This window comes from Vicia villosa, linkage group LG3 (assembly GCF_029867415.1).
Source record: "Vicia villosa cultivar HV-30 ecotype Madison, WI linkage group LG3, Vvil1.0, whole genome shotgun sequence".
NCBI lineage: Eukaryota > Viridiplantae > Streptophyta > Magnoliopsida > Fabales > Fabaceae > Vicia > Vicia villosa.
Genome location: NC_081182.1, coordinates 145,042,328 through 145,069,293, shown reverse-complemented (window position 1 = coordinate 145,069,293; position 26,966 = coordinate 145,042,328). Strand labels below are relative to the sequence as shown.

Below are 26,966 nucleotides of genomic sequence, written 5' to 3'. Positions count from 1 at the left end.
TTGCAAATGCTACAGAAATGTGGAAGGTTGGAAGTTTAAGGTAAAATGGAAATGGGGGAGGCTGTTTTGTTTAAACAACAAAACACGCGATATTTCGAAAATGCGTCTCCGAAATGTTGTTTTCGGATATGCACTTCAGAAATAATCTTTTTAAGTAAAAAAAAGGTTTTTCCGGAGATGCACTTCCGAAATCACTCTTTTTTTTAACTTCGGAGATGCATTCTCAAAATATAGGGGCATTTTGAAATTTTCGCCGCGGGTGACCAAGAAGGATGGGGGGTCTATAAAGAAATTGTCTAATATTTTCAATCTTATTATTTGTAGCGGGTTTGCCTTTGGGTGCCAATTTATAAAGCTATGGATATGATTGTTGATGTTACAGTCTGTGAGAAAAGTAAACTGAACCGAATTAAATCATAGGAAAAATTTATTCGAATTGAATCAAACCGTTTTAATTTACCAAAAACCGAACCAAACCAAAATCATTGATTTGGTATGCCGTTTTAAAATTTCGAATCGTATCAAATAGTTAGAAGACAATTTTTCTTAAACCAAACCATTTATTAAAACCAAATCGTTAAGCTATTTTTTAATTTAAAAAAAATATTTAACTTATTTTAAGTTTTTTTTTTAATTTTGGTTCAGCTCGGGTTTAGTTTCAATTCGATTCGATTTCTGCTTCGGTTTGATTTTAGAACTGTTTGTGCATTATGATTTAATTTATTAACCAAATATAATGGTTTGGTTATTCTAACTTCAATCCGGTTCGATTCGGCAATTCGGTTCAGGTCTTTATTTTTTAATCATTCCTAACCATAGAGACAGTTCGGTTGAGTTCTTTGATTTTTTAAACATTCCTAGCCATGGAGTTTAAAACATGTCTCCATGGCATAATTATCCCTATTACAGTGGGTACAATTGCAGACTCATTTCTTAGGATGCTTCTTGACTGCAAGGACAAAATCCTCATAAGATTCACCACCAATCATACCTTCTTGGCTATTTGACTAAACCCAAATAATTGCATAAATAACTAGAACACTTATGACTGGAGTTGTAGCAAGGATACAACCAGACTCCATCCAAGTGTGAATCTCAACCAACCAAAAATATATAAACCAATTGAGAATTAACAGTGTTATTATATTTCTCAACATCTTTAGTACACTCCATGGTACAATTCGCAACTACATCATACTCTTGCAACAACCTTTCTAATTTTCCAAAGTATCTAATCACAAAGCCTCCATTTCGACGAGTAGAAATTACCTCATAGTATAATTGAGATGCCTTAGATGCATCTCTTCATCCTCCCATTCTTCATATTCATCAGATTTCTCATATTTTGGTTCAGCCTTTATTCCAGAGACATAACACCAACATTTGTTTTGCCTCAAATCTTGTTCTGCACGTTTAGCGACCGCTCAACATATGGTGCCGTCAAATTGTTCTTGTGTATCTGCAGAAGAAACTTCCTGCATATGGTGCGTAGTCCCAAAATCTGTTCTATCTTTATTGGAAAGACTCCATTAGAAGTTACCAAAGTAATTGGTTCCTATATTGGGATTTTCGGCTTGCCTCTTGTACCATAATAGGAAGCTTTAAAACAAAAAAGTAAATCACATCTATACAAATCAATTGATACTAAACATTCTTTTCACATCCTTAAAATTACATAAAATCTTTATTAGCTGGAGAAGAAAAATGCTCATATTGAAATTTTTGGTTATAACATAGCCTGTAAGAATACTTCAAGTAAAAGACAGATCCTGTTCTTTGTTTTAGACTTCAAAACTGCAATTACAGTACAATGACTTGTATACTATATTATAAGATAATAAGAACCTTCAACTTGTCCAAAACTATAAACCAGAAAAACCGAAAGAAAAAATTAACAACATATCAACACTTACACAAGCAAAAACACAAGCAAAAAATTGGTATGTAAATGAATTCAATTTGTAACCAAAGAGATCAAATCCTTATTTACTTGTCTTTCCCTGCAAAACTTGAGAAGAAGAAGAACCACTTCCACTACCACCACCACCACCACCATTTGTATACAAAGATTTAAGCTGCCTACTTATGAGTTTACTAGTATGAATAGTCTGCTGAAGCTGTAAAGAATCATTTGACCACCATTGTTCCAATCCATGAGCTTCATGAAACTTCTGCTTTTCCTTATTCACAACAAACAGCTTCGCAGAAACATGACAACCATTATTATTCGGACCAACATTCTCTTTATTACTATCACCACCACCATCATTTTTCTCGTTTGATCTATCAGGTTCGTTATAAGAACAACATATATAATCACTATTGTTCACATAAAGATGAGGAACCCATTTTCCAACACCAAATCCATTGTTCTTCAAGTTAGTTAACCACGGCATCATCCAATTCTTCTTGTTTATGTTGTTTTCGTTGCTGTTGATGTTATTAGCTTCTTCGTTGCGTGAAGGAATCATAGATTTGATTCTCCTCCAAGCTAACTCGGCTTTTTCACCAATGTTTCTTAGACTCATAGCTAATGAAACAGACGGTGGATTGAATAAATGTGTCTCTACATAGATACCGTCTTTTGCTAATGATTTCCCGACTTGAAGTGCGAAACCAGCTCCTAATGAATGTCCTGCTACACAAACATTGCTACTACCATATGCATCAGAAACGGCTTTTAGTGTGTCGAAAGCTACTTTAAATCTTACGGAACCTTTTAAGCTTTCCCAAGCGAGGAACCGTAGGTCATCTTCGATGTCTCTTCGCATTGTGAGGCTCTTGAGTAATGTTCCTCTTAGTGCTAAAACAGCTTTTGGTGCACCACTTGGTCTGATTAATACTAAATCAGACATTGCTGCGGATCTGTCCCATTCGAGTATTGCGCCGAAAATTGAACCGTCTCTTTCGTCTATCAGTGTTTTTGTTAGCTTGTACTTGAAGGGAATCCACCAGTTTGGTGCTAGAGCAGTTTCTGGTTGTCGATTTTCTTGTCTATCGAGTTCGAGCAAGTATACCGCCTGGATAAAACAAGCAATAACTGTTCTCTTGTAATTTGAATCCTTCCTGCATGAGATAAATTAGTTATCAGTAACTGTACGAAGTTCAAGCTATGTTGCACTGATAGTTTAGAATAGTAAGAAAGTTATCAGTAACTGTACGAAGTTCAAGCTATGTTGCACTGATAGTTTAGAATAGTAAGAATTGTGGCATGTATCAGTGTCCGACACCAACACGACACACATGTGTACTTAAACTAAATGAGTTCAATATTCCATCAGGTATCAATGTCCAACACTATCACGTGTGTACCAACACCAACTTGAACGACACGGACAATCAGTTTAATAATTCCATCTGGTATCAGTGTCTGACACCAACACGACATAGACGCGAGTATAGATGTTTTAAAACTCATATCCACAATCAACTCAACAAGGGTATTGAATCAACTTGTTCTGTCAAACCAATAAGTTACAGTGTATAAAATTGATTCAAACTTTAATAAATGAAAGCTGAGTCAACCAGTTTCATTGATTTAATCAATCTGATTTTCAGTGACTTGGTGAAATTAATGGATCAAAGAATCACATTGATGTTTTTATTGTTGAATAAAAAATGTATTGCTGAAAATCAGGATCTCTGAAATTAGTTTCCCAATACAAAACAAATAAGGCAACAAATAAATATGGAATCAAAATAGATTAGCCAAATCATGTTGATGAATTGATGAAGCTAAATCTATGATAAACAAACCCACTTTTTAAAGTTTGCAACTTTATCCTCAAATCTCAAAACCCATTTTTTGAAATTTTCCTTTTTAATCTAAAAAAATTTGAAAAGGATCCAAACGACAACAAAGTGAAAATAGATTAAAAAAAAAAACTAAGAAGAAACAACCTTAAATTCCAATTAAAAACCGTAAATTTCATAATTCTCAACAAACCAATTTCTTAAAGTTTGAACCTTTATGCTCAAATCTGAAAACCCATTTTCTGAAATTCCCACCTTCAAAATCAAATCTCAAAAAAATCAGATCCACCCTAAATAAAGTAAGTTACACAATAACTAGATGCAAAAGGGAACTTACCAACTAGAACTAATAAGATCTCTCCAATTAAGATTCACTAAATTCCGAGGACCGGAAACATGAAATGCATAAGGGTGAGCTTCTTCTTCATGCTCTTGCGGTGTTTGAATCACATGCTTTTCTTCTTCTACTACTACTTTTTCTTCTTCTTTCAGTTTCTGCAACTGGGTTGTTGTTTCCATGTTAATGAGTAGCTTCAGATACAAGGAGCTGAAAGGTTATAGATTTTTTTTTCCTTTTTTGGAACTAGTTTCATTAGTTGTTTTACGATGTTTAGTTTTCAGAATTAATAAATGATGAATTTTTCAACTGTTCATATTTTTGAATACGCAATCTACAACGGTCATATTTCCCTTTTATTTCTCTGAGCGTTTTTTTTAACATTATATATTTCTTTTTAATGCATCCGTTTTTGTTTTTTATTAATATATATTTATGTTTATTTTGAAAATTTTGTGTGGTGATTGTTGAAACATATATAAAAATATGATTGCTATCGTTACACTATTTTTACACCGGATACAATATTTATTATATATTATATTTATATGTTGAATAGTATTTTTATTAAAATAATATTAATTATTTTTGAAAATAATATTTTTTTTAAAAATATTTATTTTTAAAATTTATTTGAATAGTATATTTATTAAAATAATATTAATTATTTTTGAAAATATTATTTTTTTTAAAAAATATTTATTTTTAAAATTTATTTAACAACACAAATAATATAAGGTTGTGTTATTAACTAACTTCGCATTAAATTAACTAGCTTCACACAAATTTAAGGGTGTGAATACTTGTTTAATGAATTCTAAGTAAAATAATTGGTTAATCACGTACTCCCTCTGGCCATTATTATAAGCAAATATTCTCTTTTTAAATTTATTGAATAATTAATGTATTTGGTCTTTTATGTAGACCAGATACATTCGTTACTCAATAAACCTAAAAAAGATATTTGCTTATAATTCAGGCCGGAGGGAGTACATTTTTGTGGTTCATAGTAATTCACATGCCAATATTTTGAAAACCAGACCGGACATCAAATCGGTGAGGATATTGGGTCACTGATTTATTGGTGGAACCACTGGGTCATTGGTCGAACTACATATCTGAACCGGGTTAAACCGGATAACTCAGTTGAATAGACCGGTTGTTATAACAAAATTATATAGGTATAAAACTTGTCGAATCAGATGATTCAGTCTCTACAAAATATAACTAGCACTTAAACTTTATGAAAATATCATATTAAAAATAAATTCTCAAGTTCATAATTTAAATTCAAATTTTAAATATAAGTTATAATAAAATATTACAGAATTACAAGGTAAAATTGCGACATATTTAATTGAATAATTTATAACAAAATAATTCCATTTTTTACTAAATTTAATTTAAGAAAGGAACAACTGTTTAAATATTAGAATCTCCTTCTTCAATATCAATAATTGCTAACAAAATCAACCGCATCTACACATTTTTTTATTTTATTTTTATTTTATTTTTATTTTATGTCTTTTATTTTTTATTTTAATTTTTAATTAAAAATAATTAAAACGATGTTGCTTTAATTTTTTAAAATAAAAAAATAAAGAAAAAAATGCATTTAAATCGCCAGTTCTGAAAAATCGCCGATTTTCTTGATTTTAGCGGTTTAAACCGGTTTTGACCGGTTCACACCGGTTCGATGACATTCTCGATTCAGCTATTGAACCAGACCGGTTACCTCTCCGGTTCCCGGTCCGACCGGTCGATCCGATTTTAAAACACTGTCACAAGCTATGTTTGGTAAAATTAGTGGTTGGCAGATATGCTAACTGATAGCTTATAGCTTATAGCTTATGGCTTATGACTTATGGCTGATTGTTGATAACTTATGACTTATAGCTGATGGCTGATGGCTGATGACTGATAGCTGATAAGTTAATTAAAGTGTTTGGTAAAATTAGCGGTTTAATTAGCTCATAAATGTAAAAGAAGCTATAAGCCCGTGATGAAAAGACTGTTATCGAACAAGTCTTTTATTATCATACGAACTTATAAACTATAAGTTATAAGCTCAAAATATGACTTGTCAAACATAGCCACAATTAATTTAGAGATTTTTCTAAAACAGGTTGTGAACCTATGCTCTGACACTATGATTTAGTAAAATCTTGATTTTGGAACTTGGAAAGATTAGTGACTTATAACGATATATCAAAGTTACTAAACATAGATTGTCAAAGATCATCACAGCCGACAAGGAACAACAAAAAAATCCACTAACTCTAAAAACATTCAACGCCAAACATACAAGTAACACATCATACTTGGGGCATGTGAAGGTCTTTGTGATCATCCATATAACCTTGGAGTGTTTGAGATCCTAAGTGATGGGGAATTAAGAAACGGACACACTTGCATTGTTCTCATGCACACTGCCTATGTCGTATCTCTTATATGGTGCACTAAGAAAAGCATTTATCTTCATCATGTATAACATGAGTCATACTTGACATTCATTCAAATGCAAAGCCCAATATCCATTTGCACTAGAAAATCATTTAATTTTCTGTTGAACTAAGTATCATAATTTTGGCCCAAGACCATCATTTTCTTTTTTTTTTTCGATCTAAGCATTAGCATCTCAGATGAAAACAATCAATTAATTTTCAATTAATCTAAGTACGAGCATACCTCATGGAAACAATTATTTACGTTTCAATCAATCTAATTAAAAGTGTAGCGCCGATGATTATTTACCTTTCGATCAATCTAAGTATAAACATAGTGCTTGAATACGATTATTTACATTTTTCGATCAATCTAAATACCCGTGTACTGCCTATAACGATGATTATTTACCTCTTCAGTCATTCTAAGTACCAACATACCTCTTGGAGATAATTTTTTACTTTTTATGGTCTAAGACCATTTACAATGGGAGTGTTGAATAATTTATTCAATAGTTGAATAGCTACAATGATGTGTTGAATCATGTGTTTAATGTGATGTGGATTAATTGGTGTTGAATACTTTCAATATGTTGAATAAGAAAAGAGTGGGGGCTACCTAAAGTATGTGACAAAATATTATTGGTTGTTGTATATGTTTAGATATTTATTTCATAATAATTATTTAATGTAAACTATTTTTTAGTAAATCAATTTTTTATTTATTTTTATTTTCACCAAAATTCATCATTTTTTTTTTGTCTATAAATAGAGACTTGTTTCATTTGATTTGGACACACAAAAAAAATTCACTTTTTTCTCTCAATTTTTTCTACTTAGCCTTCAAAAAATTCTTGTTTGTAGCTCTAGACATCTTTGTAGTGAAATGGATCTCAACAATAATTCTTTTAACACCCAAAATTCTACTAATTATCTGTTCAACTACCCAAATTTCAACTATATATTTCAAAATCAATCTTTCAACCAACAAGGTCCCCAAAATATACCAAATTATGGATTTCCTCCAAATTTCATAATGTCGTCATCTAATCCAAATTATCGGCCATGTTATGGATCAATGAAGTCATATTCATCCCAATCACCCCCTGATTATTCTTCTACTCCAATGGGAAATAAAAATGTTCCGAATGAAAATGTTCCTGAATATTCTACACAAATGGCTATCGAAATGTTTCATGATTAAATAAATTGTTTGTGAGCTGAGTCTATTGCACTAATTAAATTATGTGTGTTTCATTTTAAGTGTGTTGTGTGTTTAGTATATTGTACTATATTTTTAGTTTTTTTGTAATTTTATCTGTTTTAATAATAACTATTTTTACATCTCTTATTTATTACTTGCAAGAAAAAAAAATTAAAAACATAAAATTGGAAGAAAAAAATTAAATAAATTACTAAATTAGAAAAAAATTAAAATAAAATATTTAAATCTTAATTATTTTAATTTAGTTTCAATTGATAATTCAGATGTAGAAATATATAATCATAAAAACAAATATATAAAAGAAAATAAGAATAAGAAGTAAAAGTAGTGGGGTAGGGTGTTGAATTTTATTAAACAAAACCATTGTAATGAGTAAAATTTGAATGTGTGTTGAATGATGAGGTGGAAGAGAGAGAAGATGATGTGAAGAACATCATTTTCTTTTTGTCAATCCAAGTACCAACATACTATCTGACGATGATCAGCTCTCTTTTTGTCACTCTAAACATCAGCACTCCAGCTAAAGACATTTGTTTCATTCTTGTTGGTCTAGGCACTAGTATGTAATCTAAAGATAGTCAATTATATTATTATCATTACAACTAGTAACAAATCCGTGCATACGCACGGATTTTGGTTTGGTACGCAAATTTTTTACATAATATATTTATTTTAAATCAAAATCAAAATTTTTGGATATAAATATCATTTTTCATCAATAATAGATTTTTTTTCCGTAAACAAATATTATTTATGTTTAGGTATCATTTAAAAAAAATCTGGATCAATAATAAATTTTCATATATAAAAATATATTTTTCCCATATACCATTTTTTAATCAAATATTTTTGGATCACAAATACCAATTTTCATATAAAAAAATATTTAGATCATTAATAGATTTTGTTCCATATACAGATATTATTTATGTTTAGGTATCGTTCATAAAAATATCCGAATCAATTTTAAATTTTTGTATGTAAAAATATTTAGATCAATAATAATTTTTTCGCATATACCTTTTTTGAATAAATTTTTTTAGTATCATAAATACCATTTTTTACATATAAAAATATTTCCTATATACAAATATTATTTATGTTTAGGTTTCGTTTACAAAAATATCTAAATAAATTGTAAATTTTCGTATATAAAAATATTTAGATTAATATTCAATTATTTAGATAAATATTTCGTATATAAATTGTAAATTAACAATCATTTAAAATGATCATAATAATCTTTTTATTAAAAAATAATTTATTAGAATATTTTTATTAATTATTTATTAGAAATAATAATAATAATAAAGTAATAAAAAGTGAAAGTGAAAAAGTGGAAAGTGAGTTGGAAAGTGAAAAATGAAAAAGTAGAAAGTGGAAAGTGAAAAGTGAAAAATGGGTTGAAAAGTAAAAAGTAAGTTCGAAATACAAAAGACATTTTTTACCTCTAAATTATTAATTTAGACTAAGATAACAAAAGAGTATTTTGGTAATTTTTAGAGCAGCAACTTTTCTTATATTACAGATTTCTTTTGCTTGCTCATCGAATGAAAACATTTTGTTCCCAGGGCTGGCCCAACCCAATATAAGGCCTAAGGCAAATTTTATAAAAATAATAATTTTATTTTAAAGTCAATATTTATATTTTTAAATCACAAGTTTTTTATTAAATATGATAATTAAATTTGTTCGATATTTCAAATAAAACTTTAACTATTTTTATTTTAATTTTAATCGTTTTTATTCAAAATTTTAATATGATTCAAAATAAAATACTAAATATTTTATAATGAACACAGATATTAAAAATTACCAAAAATAAAATAATAAAATAAATATAAATATTTTACATTAAAACTAATTAAAAAATATTAAATAAATAAAATTTAATTATGTTTTGTGCAATACCTTTCTCTTTCTACCCCAAAAGAAAAGTGAGAGCACACTTCTAAAAAAAATTGACAGTGAGAATTTATATTAATTAAAAAAACAAAATTAATAATATAGCAATATGATATTAACAAGAGAGAATTTAGTAGATAAACTTTACTTGAAAAGGGTGAATAGACCCTCTAATGGTAATAAAGTATAGTTATTCTACCAATGGAGTATTGAAAAGGAACAAATTATTAAAATGAAAATTAGTAGTTTTTGTTTTCATTGACAGGATAACTAGCCAAATTCATTGGGTCCATTTTTATTTGATCTCGATTTCCATTTGGTCCAACAACCACAAAAGGAATTGTAAATGGCAAAGGTAGATAAACACAAAAATAAAATTAAAAAAGAGACATTGTGTGTTGATTTTGTTGCACATTTCTCTCTCATTTTGCACCAATCTACCTCTTTCTGTGAATTTTGCTTTATCAAAGAGTGCATTGATCAATTTCTTTTTCTGCATTATCATGAAAAAATGTTACACTCAAACTCGTTGCCACTACCACAATACAAAAAATAGCTTTTCTTTTAATATTCTTTATCCTTAAACTAGATTTGCACTCCACCTAAAAATGATCACAATGTTTCTCCATCTTAATTATTGCAAAATAATAACAAAAACCAGTTCGTGATGTTATCCATTGGTAATGCAATGATGAATTTAAATTAGAAAAAGGTTGAGTATAGAGAGAACAAATAAAGAGAGAGTTAGTGTGAAAGTTCTTGGAGAGAATATTGGAGTAAAAAACTAGTCTTATCTAAGTAGGAAAACATAACCAATCTTTGTTCCAATGTTTTCTCTACTTAAGTAACCTTCTTCCTCTATAGCTTGCCTTTCACTGTTAAAGTTTGATGTTCTTATTGTTGTCATATATTTTTCTCTACTGTTGTAACATTGTAGTGTTTTTGAAGTTTGCGTTATTGAGGTTGCAGTGAAATGACCTTGCTTCCATTAAAGAAGCCAAGGAAGAAGATGAAGATATAACTGAATTCAGTTACAAGAGAAAAAACCAGCAACGCCATAGTAGAAGAAAAGAATAATATTCACTGAACTGAAGATAAAAGTGTGATACAAGCCTATATATACAATGTATCCTATCTGCCAATATAAACTGTACAAGTGGAAGTAATCTAAGAAGCTTTAGATATCAAATAAAAAGCTTAATATATAAATATAATAAGCTAATATCCCCCCTCAAGTTGGACTGTGGATACTGCAGAGTCCCAACTTGGTCAAGATGCGAGATAGAGCAGGAAAATGCAGAGGTTTGGTAAACATGTCAGCCAACTGATTTGAAGTAGAAATAGGAAGTAGATGAAACAGTTTTGACTGAATGTTCTCTCTAATAACATGAAAATCCAGTTTTATGTGTTTGCTCCTTTCATGAAAGGCGGGATTGTAGGCCAAGTAAATGGCAGACTTACTATCACAAAAGATTGTTGCGGGTTGTGAGAGATGTCTCTGAAAATCTTGAAATATGTATTGTAACCATTGTAATTCACATGACAAAGAAGCTAGTACTCTATATTCAGCCTCAGTAGAGGACCTGGAGATAGTTTTCTGTTTCTTCGATTTCCAACATACAAGAGAGGAACCAATGAGAATGCAAAATCATGTGGTAGATCGTCTGGTATCTGGGCATTTGGCCCAATCAGAATCAGCAAATGCAGAGACTTTGAGAGGACTTGAAGCAGGGTAAAAGAGGCCCTTAGTAGGTAATGACTTGAGGTACCTACGGATTCTAATGGCAACTTGATAATGAGGTATAAGAGGATGTGAGACATACTGACTGAGATGTTGCACTGCATAAGAGATATCAGGCCTTGAGTTGGTAAGATAGATTAATCTGCCAATTAATCTTCTATAAATGGAAGGGTCCTTCAAGGGTTGCCCTTCACTAGTTGAGAGTTTGACAGTGGGATCAAAGGGAATTGAAGATGGCTTAGAAGCTAACATGCCACTATCCTTAAGAATCTCCAAAGTGTATTTCCTCTGATTAAGAAAGATACCATCTGTGGTTCTAGCAATTTCAAAACCAAGAAAGAATCTTAATTGACCAAGGTCTTTGATTTTGAAAGATTGATGGAGTAACTACTTAACATGTGAGATTTTTGCTATGGAGGTGCCTGCCAAAATAATATCATCTACATATACCAACAAAGCAGTAAAGTCAGAAGATGTTACTTTAACATAAAGAGAGTGATCAGCGTGATATTTTTGATAACCAATGGAGAGAAGGAATGAAGAAATTTTGGCGTACCATTGCCCGCTAGCCTGCTTTAAACCATAGAGAGACTTATGCAATCTACATACTTTAGAAGGATTAGAAGAAGGAAGGCCAAGAGGGAGAGTCATGTATACCTCCTCATGGAGGTCTCCATGAAGGAAGGAATTATTCACATCTAGTAGCTCCAAATTCCAACCTCTGATGGCTACTAAGGATAGAAGAATCCTGACAGTAGCAAGTTTAGCTACAGGGGAAAAAGTGTCAAAGTAATCTATCCCTTCTAATTGAGTATACCCTTTTTCCACCAAATGAGCTTTGTGTCTCTCAATGGTTCCATCAGCCCAATATTTTACCTTATAAACCCATCTACTGTCGATAGGGTGTTTGCCATGAGGAAGATCAACAACCTCCCATGTATTGTTCTCTACAAGAGCCTGTAACTCAATTTCCATGGCATGCTTCCAACAATCAAGCTTTATGGCTTGGTTATAATTTTTTGGTTCAATAATATAGGAGATGGAGCAACAGAAATGCTTATATGATGGAGATTTTTTATCATATGATATTACAGAAGATAAGGGATAAGCAGTTTTAAAATCATGAGAGGGAGATGCAAGGTAGCAATGTTAGTCTGCTAAGTATCTAGGAGGATGAGCAATCCTGGTGGATTGTCTTAAGGGTAGAGAGGGAGTAGGATATATAGAGTGATTGGTTGAGTCAAAAGAGTGATTAGGTGAATTAGAAGACATAGGAAAGGGAAAATATCTGTTAGATACGGGAGAGTTTGTAGATGGAGAATTGGTTGCAGGTAGGGGAATGGATAAGGATCCAAATATTCCCGCCTTTCCACTCTCTAATATACGGTTCTCTAAATTTGAAGAAATTCTTGAAATACGATTTAAGCACACAAAACCCAACAGCATTCAAAACCTAAAGCCATGAGATCCGAAATTACAAACTTAAATCACAATAAATCAAGAATAAACTACAAGGCCGCTGAATTAAAAATGGAGAAAACAAAGAATATCGACTCTGAATGTTCTCAGAGGTGACGAACCCTTAAGGTAACTTACGTTCCTTTTGCTCTGCACCAATCCTCCTTCAAGAAAGTGAACACCCAAACACAAAGACAAATAGGCAGCACACTAGCTTATCATCAGTGAACACAACACCAACGCAATAACAAAAATTGGAAGTCTCCCAACAACACTTCAAGACCGAAACAAGTTTCGACCGCAAATTCCGCTTCTCGCAACAACAACAACACAATAGCTTTCACTACCAATTTCAACAACAACTCAGATTCGTCTTCAAGCGCAATAGGCGCCCGTCGCATTTACACTACACGGCATTAATCAATATTATCACAAGACCGACGTGAAGCCGTAAAGAGAAATCACTATTCGCGTGGAACTCTTCCCTTAGTAACGTCCGAGTGGGTAACGTTATTTTTCTCTTTGCATTTTGAATCATTTTTTTCGTTGTTATTGTCTTGTCGTGGCCGACCTGTTATTGTTGTTGTGCTTGTTCTTTCAATTTTTTATCTCCATGGCATGCATTTTGAGGAACAGAGAGGTAGTACAGAGAGAGTTATGAACAAAATCGAGAGTGAGGAGAGATAAACGTTGAAACTGAGAGAAAAGATCGTGAGAGGTTAGAAAATATGAGTGTACTAAGAATGTTGAAGATAGAGTGGGGGCGCCTCACTTGTGTGATTAGGTTTTTTTTGTTGTTAGATTATTTTTAGGGATGTCAATGGGGCGGGGCGGGGACGGGGGATACATTCCCATCACAATCCCCGCCATTGAATCTATTCCCGATCCCCGCTTTGGATCCCCTCTTCGGGGGGATTTTGTTCCCCATCCCCATCCCCGCGGATCCCCGCGGGTCCCCACGGATCCCCACGGTTCATGCGGAGATCTATAAACATGATTTTTTTATATATTATTTTAAACCAAATGAATAGTAAAATCTTCAAAAACAAACCAATAAATATATTGTTTTTACAATATTTAATCTATAATATCGAACAAAATTTCAAACTAAAAAAAAAATAAAAAAATCATTTATATCACTCTTTTACTAACAATACATATATATTTTAAATTTGTGTATAAGATTAAATATATAAAATGTCAAATAAAATTACATAATAATTTAAAATTATATATAAATTAAGGACATTATGCTATTTTATTCGGGGCGGGGACTCCACGGGGCGGGGGATATTTACGCCACCCCCGTCCCCGAAGTGCCTTCGGGGAGACTTTGACCCCCATCCCCATCCCCGCGGGGGGAAAATTCCCCATCTTTGGGGCCCCAAACGGATAATCCCCACGGAGATCCCCGCTAACGGAGGCAAGTTGACATCCCTAATTATTTTGGTGATTAGGTCGGTGGTAAAGCCCAACCTGTTTTCCTCCACACACCACTAGTTTCTGAGCGCTTCACCCCCTGTTGCTTGGATTATTTAATCTTGGACCTTCATGAGCAAAGCCCAACCTAGTTTCCCACTCTTACACACTTGAGGATCCAGCACGTCCTGGGGGCAGTTTATTTTCATGTTGGGCCTCACTCATTTAGCCTAGCAAGGTTTCCTTCTCTGCACCACAGATTCACTCATTTACACCCCCATGATGCTTCTCTATTTGTCAGGCCTTGTAGCCATTGGGTCAGTGCCCTATCCTTTTTGTTGAAACTATTGTTTTTTGGCACTTCAGTTGGTGTAACCGGTTATGCTGTTTTCCATAACCGGTTACGAACCCATGAAACATATTTTATTGGCGCTGTTGTAGTAGCGTAATGGGTTACGCTGAAGCTTAGCTGTTTTTTTTGTTTTCTGTTTTGGCTATTTTGTTAGTTCCAATCATTTTGTAACTTGTACTATATAAGGGGCTCACTACTCCTATTATGGTTAATGCCAATTTGTACACTCACCCTCAATTACTCTCTCTTTCTCTCTCTCTCTCTCTCTCTCTCTCTCTCTCTCTCTCTCTCTCAATTTCTTTAATCTTCATCTCCTCCAATTATTCATTTTCTCCATTGATAAACCTTAGTTTGATTTGTATGTTCTAACATTTGGCATCAAGAGAACTGGTTTTGATCGGATTCCGCTGCAATAATGAGTACCAATGATCAAATCCCTACCAATTTACCGATTCTTGATTCGAAGAATGATGATAAGTGGTCAAAGAAAATGTAAGTCTTGTTTGGATATTAAGAAATTCTCGATATCGTCAATAATGGTGTCACACCAAATGGGGCTAAACCCACAACTGCATATCAAGCCGCCTTCAAAGAAGAGAAGAAGAAAGATTACAAAGCTCTCTTCTTGATACACTCTTGTGTCGATGGTGATAACTTCGAAAAGGTCGGTGATTGCGAGTCCGCGAGGCAAGCTTGGTTAATTCTAGAGAAAGCATATGCTGGGGCTGCAAAGGCGAAGGTTGTGAGGTTACAAACTCACAAGAGGAAATTCGAGTTAACGCAAATGGAAGAGAAGGAAACGATCAATGACTATGTGACGCGCAATACGCATTTGGTGAATTAAATCAATTCATGTGGAGAAACTATTCTAGAGCAGAATGTTGTGTCAAAAATCATACATTCTTTAACGTCAAGATTGGACAACATTGTAGTGGCTATTGAAGAGTCGAAGGATCTTGCGTCTTTGAGCAAGGATGAACTTCAAAGTTCTTTGGAGGCACATGAACAAAGAATGGATGAGAGAGGAAGTGATAAGGCAAAGGCGGAGATAGCTTTGCAAGCACGTTTCAATGAGAAGAGTAAATGTTAGAAAGGAAAATGGCCTTCGAAAGGGAAGCAAGGTTGTGGTAATTCTTAAAATTCGAAGGGACAAAAGGGTGAGAGCAGAAACTCCAATGGTTATGGTGATCGGAGCAACGCGAAAGGTTGAAAACCGAGAGATATGAGCAAAATACAATGCTGGAAATGTAAGAAACTTGGGCATTTCCAAGCAAAGTGTGGTGCTAAAGAATGGGAATCTAAATGGGATGAAGCCAAGGTTGCAAGGCAAGAGGTGGATGATGAAGCCACACTCTTAATGATGATTACCGAGGAGTTTGGTGGCATAATAGAGGTGCTGGATAGCAGCTACAAGTCATGGGACAACATCTGCAGTAGTGCAAAAAACAAGGCAGAGTTGGGCTCGGAACCAAATGTGATGATTTCGGTTCGAGATGGAACCCAAGGCATCAAGGAGTGGTATTTGGACTCCGGTTGTTCAATGCATATGATGGGGAAGAAAGATTGGTTTGTGCAAATCAATCAAGTGGCGAAAAATAAAGTGAAGTTTGCGACGATTCCACTCTCATGGTTGAAGGTGTCGGTGATGTGTTGATCGAGAAAAATAATGGTGGACATTCTATGATCAAAGATGTTTTATATATTCCGGTTATTAAATGTAATATTTTGAGTATTGGCCAATTGCTCGAAAAAGGTTACAACATACATTTGGAAGATAAGATCTTGCAGGTTGTCGATGCTAGTGGTGTGTTGATCCTTAAGGCTCCTATGGCTTCCAATAGGACTTTCAAAGTTGAATTGAAAGTATTGGAGCATAGGTGCTTAGCTACATCCGCAAGTAGAGAGGAGTGGTTATGGCACTATCTTCTCGGTGACTTAAATTTTTGTGATCTCAAAGCGTTGCAGCAAGATGGTATGGTTATAGGGCTGCCACACATTAACATTCCAGCTGAGTTATGTGAAGAATGTGCGAAGGGAAAGCAACACAGAGGGAGTTTTAGCAAGGATGCGGGTCATAAGACCAAAGCACATCTTGAGGTGGTGTACTCCAACGTTTGTGGGCCTATGCAAGTTCACATATTCGGTGGCAATCGATATTTTATCACGTTCATTGATGATTTTAGTAGGAAGTTGTGGACTTACATCATCAAGATAAAGGATGAGGTGTTTGATGTATTCAAGAGGTTTAAGTCCATGGCGGAGAGGTAATGTGGTCACAAGTTAAAGATTCTCAAAACGGATGGTGGAGGTGAGTATACCTCGGTTGCGTTTGGTAAATATTGTGATGATGAGGGTATAATGCGCGAGGTTGTACCACCCTATACGCCACAACAAAATGGTACTTCCGAGAGAAAAAATCGCTCAATTACGAACATGGTTCGAAGTATGCTAAGCGGTAAAAATCCACCGAAGGAACTATGGCGAGAAGCGGTCTCTACATCCACGTACTTGTTGAATTGATGTCCTACAAAGAAGCTTGAGAGGCTTACACCGGAAGAGGTTTGGTGTGGATTCAAATCGAATCTAAGTCATTTGCGAGTTTTCGGTTCGGCGGCTTATTGACATGTGCCGGGTCAACTTAGAAAGAAGTTGGACGACAAAGGAGAGGAAATGATTTTAGTTGGATATCACTCTATAGGAGATTACAAGCTGTCTGATGCGAGAAATCGGAAGATTCTGATTAGTTGGGATGCTATTTTTGAAGAAAATAGCAGCATCAATCACAATGTAAGCGGCTACGACCAGCCAGTACAAACTGGCGTAACCGGTTACGAGCACGAAAAATAGAGTAGGATTTCTGTAGAACACAGCATAACCGGTTACGGCTAGCCAGTGCAATTTGGCGTAACCGGTTACGAGCATAACAGAGTCCCAACAACACTATTTTTTGATGATCCTTTCAATCCCGAAACTGTTCCGCAACCCCCGAATCATGTTCAAACTGAGGAAAACCATAGAAGATCAACAAGGAAAAGGGTGTTTCCTTTGAGACTCCAAGAATGCAAGAGATCCCAAGATAACAAAGTCAATAATGAAGGTGATTTCGTCCATTTTACGCTTATGGCCGAATCCGAATCGGTGAACACGGAGGAGGCTCTAGGCGATCCAAAATGGATTTGTGCAATGAAAGAAGAGCTTAAATAAATTAAGAAGAATGTCACTTGGGAGTTGTTTGATCTACCTCATGGTAAGAAACCAATTGGTGTGTTTTGGGTCTATAAAGTGAAAGCAAACCCAAAAGGCGAGATAATCAAGTATAAGAATTGATTGGTTGCGAAAGGGTTCTTGCAACGTGAAGGAATAAAATTTGAGGAGGTGTTTACACCTGTGGCTAGGCTTGAGACCATCTGTTTGGTTGTTGGTATTACGAATAACAACAATTGGAGCGTTTATCAAATGGACGTCAAATCTACATTTTTGAATGGTCCACTTGATGAGGAGGTTTATGTTGGGAAGCCCCCCGGATTTGTAGTGAAGAATCAAGAGATGAGATACTATAAGTTTCATAGAGCTTTATATGGTTTGAAACAAGCTCCAAGAGCTTGGAACAAACACATAGATGGCTTTCTTGATATTGGTTTCATGTGATGTGTGTCCGAACATGGCGTATACGTGAGATCAGATGCTAATGATGGTGTGATAATTCTTTACTTATATGTGGATGATCTTTTGATTATCGGCAGCTTTGAGAATAGTATCTCAAGGTTCAAAAAGGAACTCATGATTGAGTTTGAGATGAAGGACCTTGGGATTATGATATACTTCCTTGGCATAGAGTTCCAAAGGTAAAAAATGGGACTGCTCATGCACTAAAGGAGGTATGCACTTGAGATCTTGAAGAGGTATGAAATGGAGCATTGTAATGCTGCCATTACATCATGTGAGGCAAGGCTACCAGTGTCCAAAAGTGAGGATGAGCAAGATGTGGATCCAACTCAATATTGAAGATTGATTGGATCATTGCGGTATTTGTGCAATACGCGACCGGACTTGGCATTTAATGTCAGTATTGCGAGTAGATTTATGGAGAGACATAAGGTGTCTGATATGGCAGTGATCAAAAGGATCCTTAGATATGTTAAAGGAACTCTTGGTTGTGGAATTCTCTTTGCGGCATCGGATACGAGCCGAAAATGTGATTTACTTGGTTTCGCTTATTCCAATTGGTGTGGTGATTAGATGATAGAAAGTTAACAACTCGATACATCTTTATGTTTGGTAGGACACCAATCTCTTGGTGTTCGAAAAAGGAACCAGTGGTAGCACTCTCATCTTGTGAGGTGAGTACATTGCGACGTTGTTGTGTGCTTGCCAAGTCATATGGCTTATGAATCTATTGAAGGAGCTTAGTAGCAATGAGGGTGAGGCTATTACACTCCTTGTTGATAATATTTTTGCTATTAACCTTGCGAAGAATCCGATTGCACACGGAAGGAGCAAGCATATAGAGATGCAGTTTCATTATTTGAGGGAGTTAGTTAGTGATGGAAAGTTACGATTGGGATATTGTCGAAGTGAAGACCAAGTGGCTGATTGGTTGACCAAGGGGGTGACAAATGAAGTGTTCAAGAGGTTGAAGATGAGCTTGAGCATGCTTGACTTGGGCCAACTGAAGTGAGGTGGTGTGTTGAAACTACTATTTTTTGGCACTTCCGTTGGTGTAAACGGTTACATTGTTTGTCGTAACTGGTTACAAACCCGTGAAATAGATTTTATTAGCGCTGTTGTAGTAGCGTAACCGGTTACCCTGTCTTCCGTAACCGGTTACACTGAAGCTTAGTTATTTTTTCTGTAGTCTGTTTTGGGTGTTTTGTTAGTTCCAATCATTTTGTAACTTGTACTATATAAGGGGCTCACTACTCCGATTAGGGTTATGCCAATTTTTCCACTCACCCTCAATTACTCTCTCTCTCTCTCTCCCGCTCTCTCTCTCTCTCTCTCTCTCTCTCTCTCTCTCTCTCTCTCTCTTATTTTCTCTCAATTTCTTTAATCTTCATGTCCTTCAATTGTTCATATCTCCATTGATAAACCTTGATTTGATTTGTATGTTCTAACACTTTTGACATCCCTTTTTTTAAACACGTTTACATATTTGTTCTTTTTATAATTTGTTTCCATATTTGTCTCTTTTATTTTCTCTTAATGATATGAGTAATATAAAAATACAACTGAAGCAACTGCACAAAATAAATATCAGTGAAGTTGTCATCGATTGTTTATTTATTCCAAGAGAAGGGAACGGAAAACATCGAGTAAAACCTAAAAGAAAAAACAAACAAAGATCTTTCGAACAAGAGAAAGGGTAAGGATGTCACTTACGCAAGGGGAAGGTATTAGCACCTTTCACTTCTATCGCACTAGACGGGATCCACTCTTGTTAGTCAAATCTAAGGGTGTCTAAAGCTAAAAGTCTAAAGGGAAATGCATGCAAAAAAAAAGAAAATAAGAAAATGTGAGAAAAAGAAAGAAATATTTACAAAGTTGTGCTCGTTCAGGCCCCGTGACCTAATGCCTAAGTATCCTTTGGCTCAAAAGTTTTGGTTTTCTTGCGTTTTTTAAATGAACGGTGTTAAACATCGCATTCCACTGATGCTTGACCTTTAAAGACTAACGTTATTTTTGTAGAATGGAATTAACATGTCCTTAAAGGGAAAACAAAATTAAATTGATTAGAAGTTTATTAGAAGTTTCGAAAATGTTGAAAAGAAAAAGAAATGCAAATGAGAAGCACTAAGATAAGTAGTAAATAAAGTAAGGAAATAAACAAAATAACCATTTATTCAATAAATTTAATTAATTAATCAAGTTAAGAAAAATTGATTAGTAATAATCAATTTTAATTAACAAAAATCAACTAATTAAAATAACATTTAATTGATTGTTTAAAAAGCTTAAGGTGTGTAATTAAAAAATCAAATAAAAGGATTAAAAAACTAATTATATTTTTTTGGGCTTTTAATATGAAAATAAAGTATAAATCATATATTTTTTTGTATTATTGAAACAATTAGAAATTTAAAACGATGAACAAATACTAAAATAAAGGAAAATAAAACAATCATAACAAAATTAAAAGAAATAAAATGGGGAGGTGCTAAATGGAAGGGAGTAAACAAGCTATAAATCAGGGTGGGCTTCGAATAGAGTTGGCCCAAAACAAGTTGAAATATCCTCTAAATCACAAGGGGTTGCAATGTAACAAATTACGTGTACGTGCAGAAATTCAGATTGGGCCTTCTATGTAAACCATTAACCCAAAACATACTTAAAACTAAAAACCCTAAACTATTTTGGAACTAGCGTCCCCACACTGAACATCTTCCACACTTAGTTGTTCTTCTCTCTCGCACAACTCTTCTTCACGACTTTCTCAATCTCCTTCCCTTTTTTTATCAATTTCTCCCTGCTCTGCCTATCTCTCTGCATTCTAACAACAAAAGCAACCTCTTAATTTCTCTCTCTCTCTCTCTCTCTCTCTCTCTCTTAATATTGAATTAAAAATGGAGAAATCAAAGAATACCGACTCCGAATGTTCTCGGAGGTGACGAACCCTTAAGGTAACCTCCGTTCCTTTTCCTCTGCATTAAATATCTTACAAGAAAGTAAACACCCAAATACAAGGAAAAACAGGCAGCAGCTAGCTTATCATCAGTGAACACTACACCACCGGAAGCACAAAAATTACAAGTCTCCCAACAACACTTAAAGACCGAAACAAGTTTCGACCGCAAATTATGCATCTTGCAACAACAACAACACAACAACTTTCACTACTAATTTCAGCAACAACTAAGTTTCTTCTTCAGGCGCAACACGCACCCGTCGCATCAACACTACACAGCATTCATCAATTGCAACTCAAGACCGACGTGAAGTCGCAAAGATAAATCACCATTTGCGGGGAACTCTTCCCTCGGTAATATCCGAGAGGGTAACACTCCTTTTCTCTTTGCATTTTGAATCATTTTTTTCGTTGTTAATGTCTTGCCGTGGTCGACCTGTTATTGTTGCTATAATTGTTCTTTCAATTTTTTATCTCCATGGCTTTCGTTTTCGACGAACAGAGAGGTAGTATAGAGAGAGTTATGAATGAAATCACGAGTCAAGAGAGATGAACGTTGAAACTAAGAGAGAAAATCGTGAGAGATTAGGAAAGATGAGTGTACCGAGAATGTTAAAGATAGAGAGGGGGCGCCTCACTTGTGTGATTAGGTTCTTTTGTTATTAGATTACTTTGGTGATTAGGCCGGTGGTAAAAGCATAACCTCTTTTCCACCACAAACCACCAATTACTGAGCGCTCCACCCCCCGTTTCATGGATTGTTTAATTTTGGACCTTTATGAACAAAGCCCAACCCAATTCCCTACTCTTACACCCTTCTGGATCCAGCACCCCCACTGAGCTTTCCCTTTCTGCACCACATATTCACTCATTTAAACCCCAGACTGCTTCTCTATTTGTTAGAGCTTGTTGCCATTGAGCCAGTGCCCTATCTCTTTGACACCCCCTTATTTTTTATCTTTAAACCCATTTGCATATTTGTTGTTTTTATAATTTGATTTCATATTTGTCTCTTTTATTTTCTCTTAATGATATGATTAATATGAAAATACAGCTGAAACAGCTGCACGAAATTATAATCAATGAAGTCATCATCAATTGTTTATTTATACCAAGAGAAGGGAAAGGAAAACATCGAGTAAAACCTAAAAGGAAAAACAAACTGTTAGTTCTCTATTATCTGAAATAGCATTGTGTTTGGTAAAAATAATATAGCAGTAATTAGTTGACTAGGAATTATACTTGTAATATAAAACAGGTTGAAGATCTACTTGATAGAAGAACATGTTGTGTTTAAGTATTTCAACATCTGGAAGCAAGATGTCGAAGAAGATGTCGAAACATGTTCCATTCGACATCGCGCTTGAAACTATAAGAACTGTTGATTGAATCTAACTCCGCAGTTAACAATAATGCAAAAAATTACTAACCGATATTATGCAATCATATATGGCGCAAAGAAAAATCTGGAAGAATCAAATCAGAATATGTTTGAATGAAGACTTTCTAAATTATGGAGATTAATTAGGAAGATTTGATTGAAAACCTATTTTGTAGGAGAATCTTTTGGACATTTGTAACAACATATTTGCTGTGATTAGAAGCCCAAAACCAGTTGGGTACTAGGTTATAAGTAGAAGCCTCGTAACCTAAAAAGCTATGCCAGCCACCATGTAAGTCATAAGGGTTATGTTTGTCGATGAACCACCCGGTTTGTGGGATGGTCTTCGTGTTTTGACTCAGAAGCCTTTAGATAATTAGTTGAGTATTATTCTTGGAGGAGGCTTTTAAGAAACTCCAAGTATGTGTTCTTTGTTTAGAGTCAAGGCTGAGTATGGAGGGAAGTGCGGCTTCCCGCCCGACATAGGAGTGTGTCTCCTCATCATGGAAGTGTGTCTTATATTCTTTGGATACATAATGAGATGGATATTAGGTTGTTTCTACAGCTCCTGGGACTGGAGAACTGTACAATATCATTGTGATGATTGGAAGTGAGATGGGGATATTCCATATCTAGGGAGGAGCTAGATAGAAGGGTCGTTGGGTAGGGATTAAGTGAGGGGTTAGCTTGGGACTAGTTTAACTCCAAATTAATACTGCTGATAGTGGACTTCATTCCTGGCTTGGTATGCCCCCAGATTAGGTGTGATTTTACCGAACTGGGTCAACAATTTTTGTGTATTTTTATGATCTTCAGTTCCTGCTTTTACAGGTTTATATTTCTTATACATGTTGCTGTCAGATCAGATGTCTCAATATCCTATATGACATCTGAGTTCTGTCATACCAGAATTTCACAAACAAAAATATTTCGACCAAGAGAAATAGTAAGGATGTCAGTTACACAAGGGCAAGGCATTAGCACCTTTCCTTTATGTCGTACTCGACGGGATCCACTCTTGTTAGTCTAATCTAAGGGTGTCTAAAGCTAAAAGTCTAAAGGGAAATACACGAAAAAAAGAAAATTAGGGGAAAAGAAATAAATATTTACAAAGTTGTGCTCATTCAGGCCCTGCGACCTAATGCCTACGTATCCTTTTCAAGAATCAGAGTCCTCGTAGTTCGGCTCAAAATTTTTGGTTTATTTGTGTTTCTTAAATGAACGGTGTTAAACATCGCATTCTAATGCTGCTCGACCTTTGGAAACATACATAATTGTCGTAGAGTGGAATTAACATTTCCTTAAAGGGAAAAGAAAATTAAATTTATTAGAAGTTTATTAGATGTTTTGAAAAGATTGGAAAAAAAGAAATGAAAATAAGAAGTATTAAGATAAGTATTAAATAAAATAAGGAAAACAAATAAATTAACCATTTAATCAATAAATTAAATTAATTAATCAAGCTAAGCAAAATCAATTAGTCTCGACTAATGAAACAACTGAACGAAATCATCATAATCAATGAAATTGCCATCCATTATTTATTTATCCCAAGAGAAGGGAAAGGAAAACATCGAGTAAAACCTAAAGAGGAAACAAACAAAGGTCTTACGACCAAGAGAAATGGTAAGGATGTCGGTGTTACACCCCAAAATTTGCCCTCTTTATTTGAGCCATAAGTTATTAACGACGTTTATTTCGTCGTTTGAAAAGGGAAGAAAAATAATAAAGAGTTCTTGCGGTTTTAAGGAAGTGCGACGCGAAGAATGGTTTATATAGTGAAAATATGAGAAAATTCGCAAGTCTTATTCAGAAGGTGATGAGTTGAGTTTCTGCGAAGCCGGACTATTTCGACGATATCTACAACTTTCGTGTTCGGCTCGGAAGTCATTTCTTTGAGGAAAGTGGTCGAATTGGCAAATTACTTGGATTTTAATGAGAAAAAGGTGTTGAATGTAGGGTTTCGGGCCTCAGAAAATTCATATCTCATAATCCGCTTGTCGGATCCGCTCGAAAATTTAGCTGGAGCTCCGTGTCATCATTACCAAGATTTCATATGTTCGGACCGTTGACCAATTATGCACTGAAAATTCCCAGCATTTTGAAGAACATCGTAATCTTTCGGTAAAAAGTGTGTTTTTAAGTATGTCGCGTCAAGTTTGAAAATTCATAACTTCTTCGAGTTTTATCGTATGAAATACATCCCGGCGGCATTTTCTCGGAAATTTTGTTAGCTTTGATTCTTTGTCACACATGCTTGTTCAGATTTTGAGTCGAAGATGGAGTTTTATCGAATTCTTTGAGCGATACTCACAAAATTCTGCACAGTCGCGCCCGATGAATCGACGTTTCTCGTCATTCAAACGCGCGTAATTTCTTCATCGCTAATCGGATTGAGACGATTCTCGCGGCTACGAGCCACAAATTTAGTCATCTTCGAGTCGAAGTTGGTCTCGCTTTCAAATTCGCACCGATGCGCATTTCCTCGAAAACGAGCCAAAATGAGATAATTAAGGGCGTTTTGGACATTTCACTACTCACACTATATAAGCTATTTTTCTTCACATTCTCTCATAACTTCACTTCACCCAAAATATCAAAAACACTTTCTCTTAATTCCCTCTCAATTCCCTTGGATCAAAACTACAAATTCTATAAAACTTTCATCAATATTCATCAATTTTCTTCAAGATCAAGAACAACATGGATTAAAGATCAAGATTCCGAGTTCGAAGTTCTTCTCCTTCTCTACACATCTCGCGCGCCCCTATCTCTTCTCTCTTCGAGTTCGCTTTTCGACTTTTGCTTCGTGTTCGCGTCGTGTCGTGTTCGTGTTCGCGCGTCGGATTGAATCTTCATTCGGTAAGCTTTCGGATCTTGAATTAAGTGCTTAATTGTTGATCATTACATGAATCCGAATTTAGATTTTTGTTTTTAATTGATGATAATTGACGATGATTGATCGGTGAACTTGTGTGTCGGTGTTTGATTAGGTGAGTATCATGTGAGTTTTGATGAGATCTAATAATTGTTGCATGTGATTAATGATCGTTGTTGATGAGTTGCGACATTATAGCCTTGGATCCATTGTTTGTTGGTGATTTTGTGTGCATAATTGTTAATGTTCATGTATGTGGCTTGCGACGCACTCAAAGTGTTTGTACAAATGCATGTGTAGATCTTTTGCTTGATAATTGCCTAGTTTGATGCCTCGGTTATGACTTGAGTATATTTGCTATGATTTGATCATTCTCACATGTGCTAAAACTTGTCTCCGGTGTCGTGTTGATGCAATCTTTGGTGTTAATACTTGTAAATTGCGGTGCACTCAACGTGTTTGTACAAATTCATGCGTAGAACTTTGGCTTGATTATTGTCTAATTTGATGCTTAGGTCATGGCTTGAGTTATGTTTTGTGGCTTGATCACTATTACATGTGCTAATGCTTGTTGCATTTATGTAATTGTTGGGGATGATTTTTGAATTGTGGTTTGGCTAGACGTGTCGCACTTTGCTCGATTTGTTGTTATTTGGCCTAATTGACTTGTGGATTCATGACTATCCTTCGCCAAGATGCTACGTTGTGTCTAACTATTGAGATCGATACATGTTTGGCTTGTGCTTAATCATTGAAATTGATATATGTTTGGCTTTGTTGCTTTGATGCTTAATGATTGTTCGCTTATTGCTAATAGCATGCCTCACATTGATATTTGGTTTACATATTCTCATGTGCCATCGATTGTTGCCTTGATATCGTGCCTTGTTTCCATGGGTGTTTCATTGTGTTTTGAATGTGTTTTGATGGCTTTTCATGATGCTTGCAAGTTGGAATTGTTTCAAGTTGAGTGGGATTGGTTTCCATGCTTTAAAAATAACAAAAATAGGTTTTCCTACAGGGGAACCTAGTTCCCAGAATGGAGGAACCGGTTCCCACTCATTTTGAAACGAAGTTGGCGCTGTCAGAGGGATCTGGAACCCGGTTCCCAGTTTGGGGGAACCGGTTCGTGCTGGCTTTGTTTGGTTCGTGGCTTGGGCAGAGGGTCCTGGAACCCGGTTCCCAGTTTGGGGGAACCGGTTCCTGTGAGTGTTTTTGTCTTGGAACCCGGATTCCCATATAGGGGAACCGGTTCCCATATTTGTTTTTCTTCCTTTTCTTTCCTAACTTCTTTCTTGCATAACTTTTTACTCGTAGCTCCATTTTGCATGTTCCTTATATCGTTGGAAATCTTATGAAATGTGCTATCTAGTTAAATGCTTGGTTTCCATTAATTGTAGATCATTCATATTTGTTTTTCTCTTTGACGTTTCATCGTCCATTTCATGCTT

At 34.8% G+C, this 26,966-nt stretch overlaps 1 protein-coding gene across 1 annotated transcript; it reads right to left on the bottom strand.

Moving 5' to 3' along the window:
• Positions 1-1,748: 1,748 nt before the first annotated feature.
• LOC131656769 (GDSL esterase/lipase At4g10955-like) lies at positions 1,749-4,350 on the bottom strand. Its single transcript, XM_058926386.1, has 2 exons — positions 4,091-4,350; positions 1,749-3,066 (listed from the first exon to the last, which is right to left on the bottom strand). The coding sequence occupies exons 1-2, from the start codon at positions 4,270-4,272 to the stop codon at positions 1,983-1,985; spliced, it is 1,266 nt and encodes a 421-aa protein (XP_058782369.1). The 5' UTR covers positions 4,273-4,350; the 3' UTR covers positions 1,749-1,982.
• Positions 4,351-26,966: the final 22,616 nt, after the last annotated feature.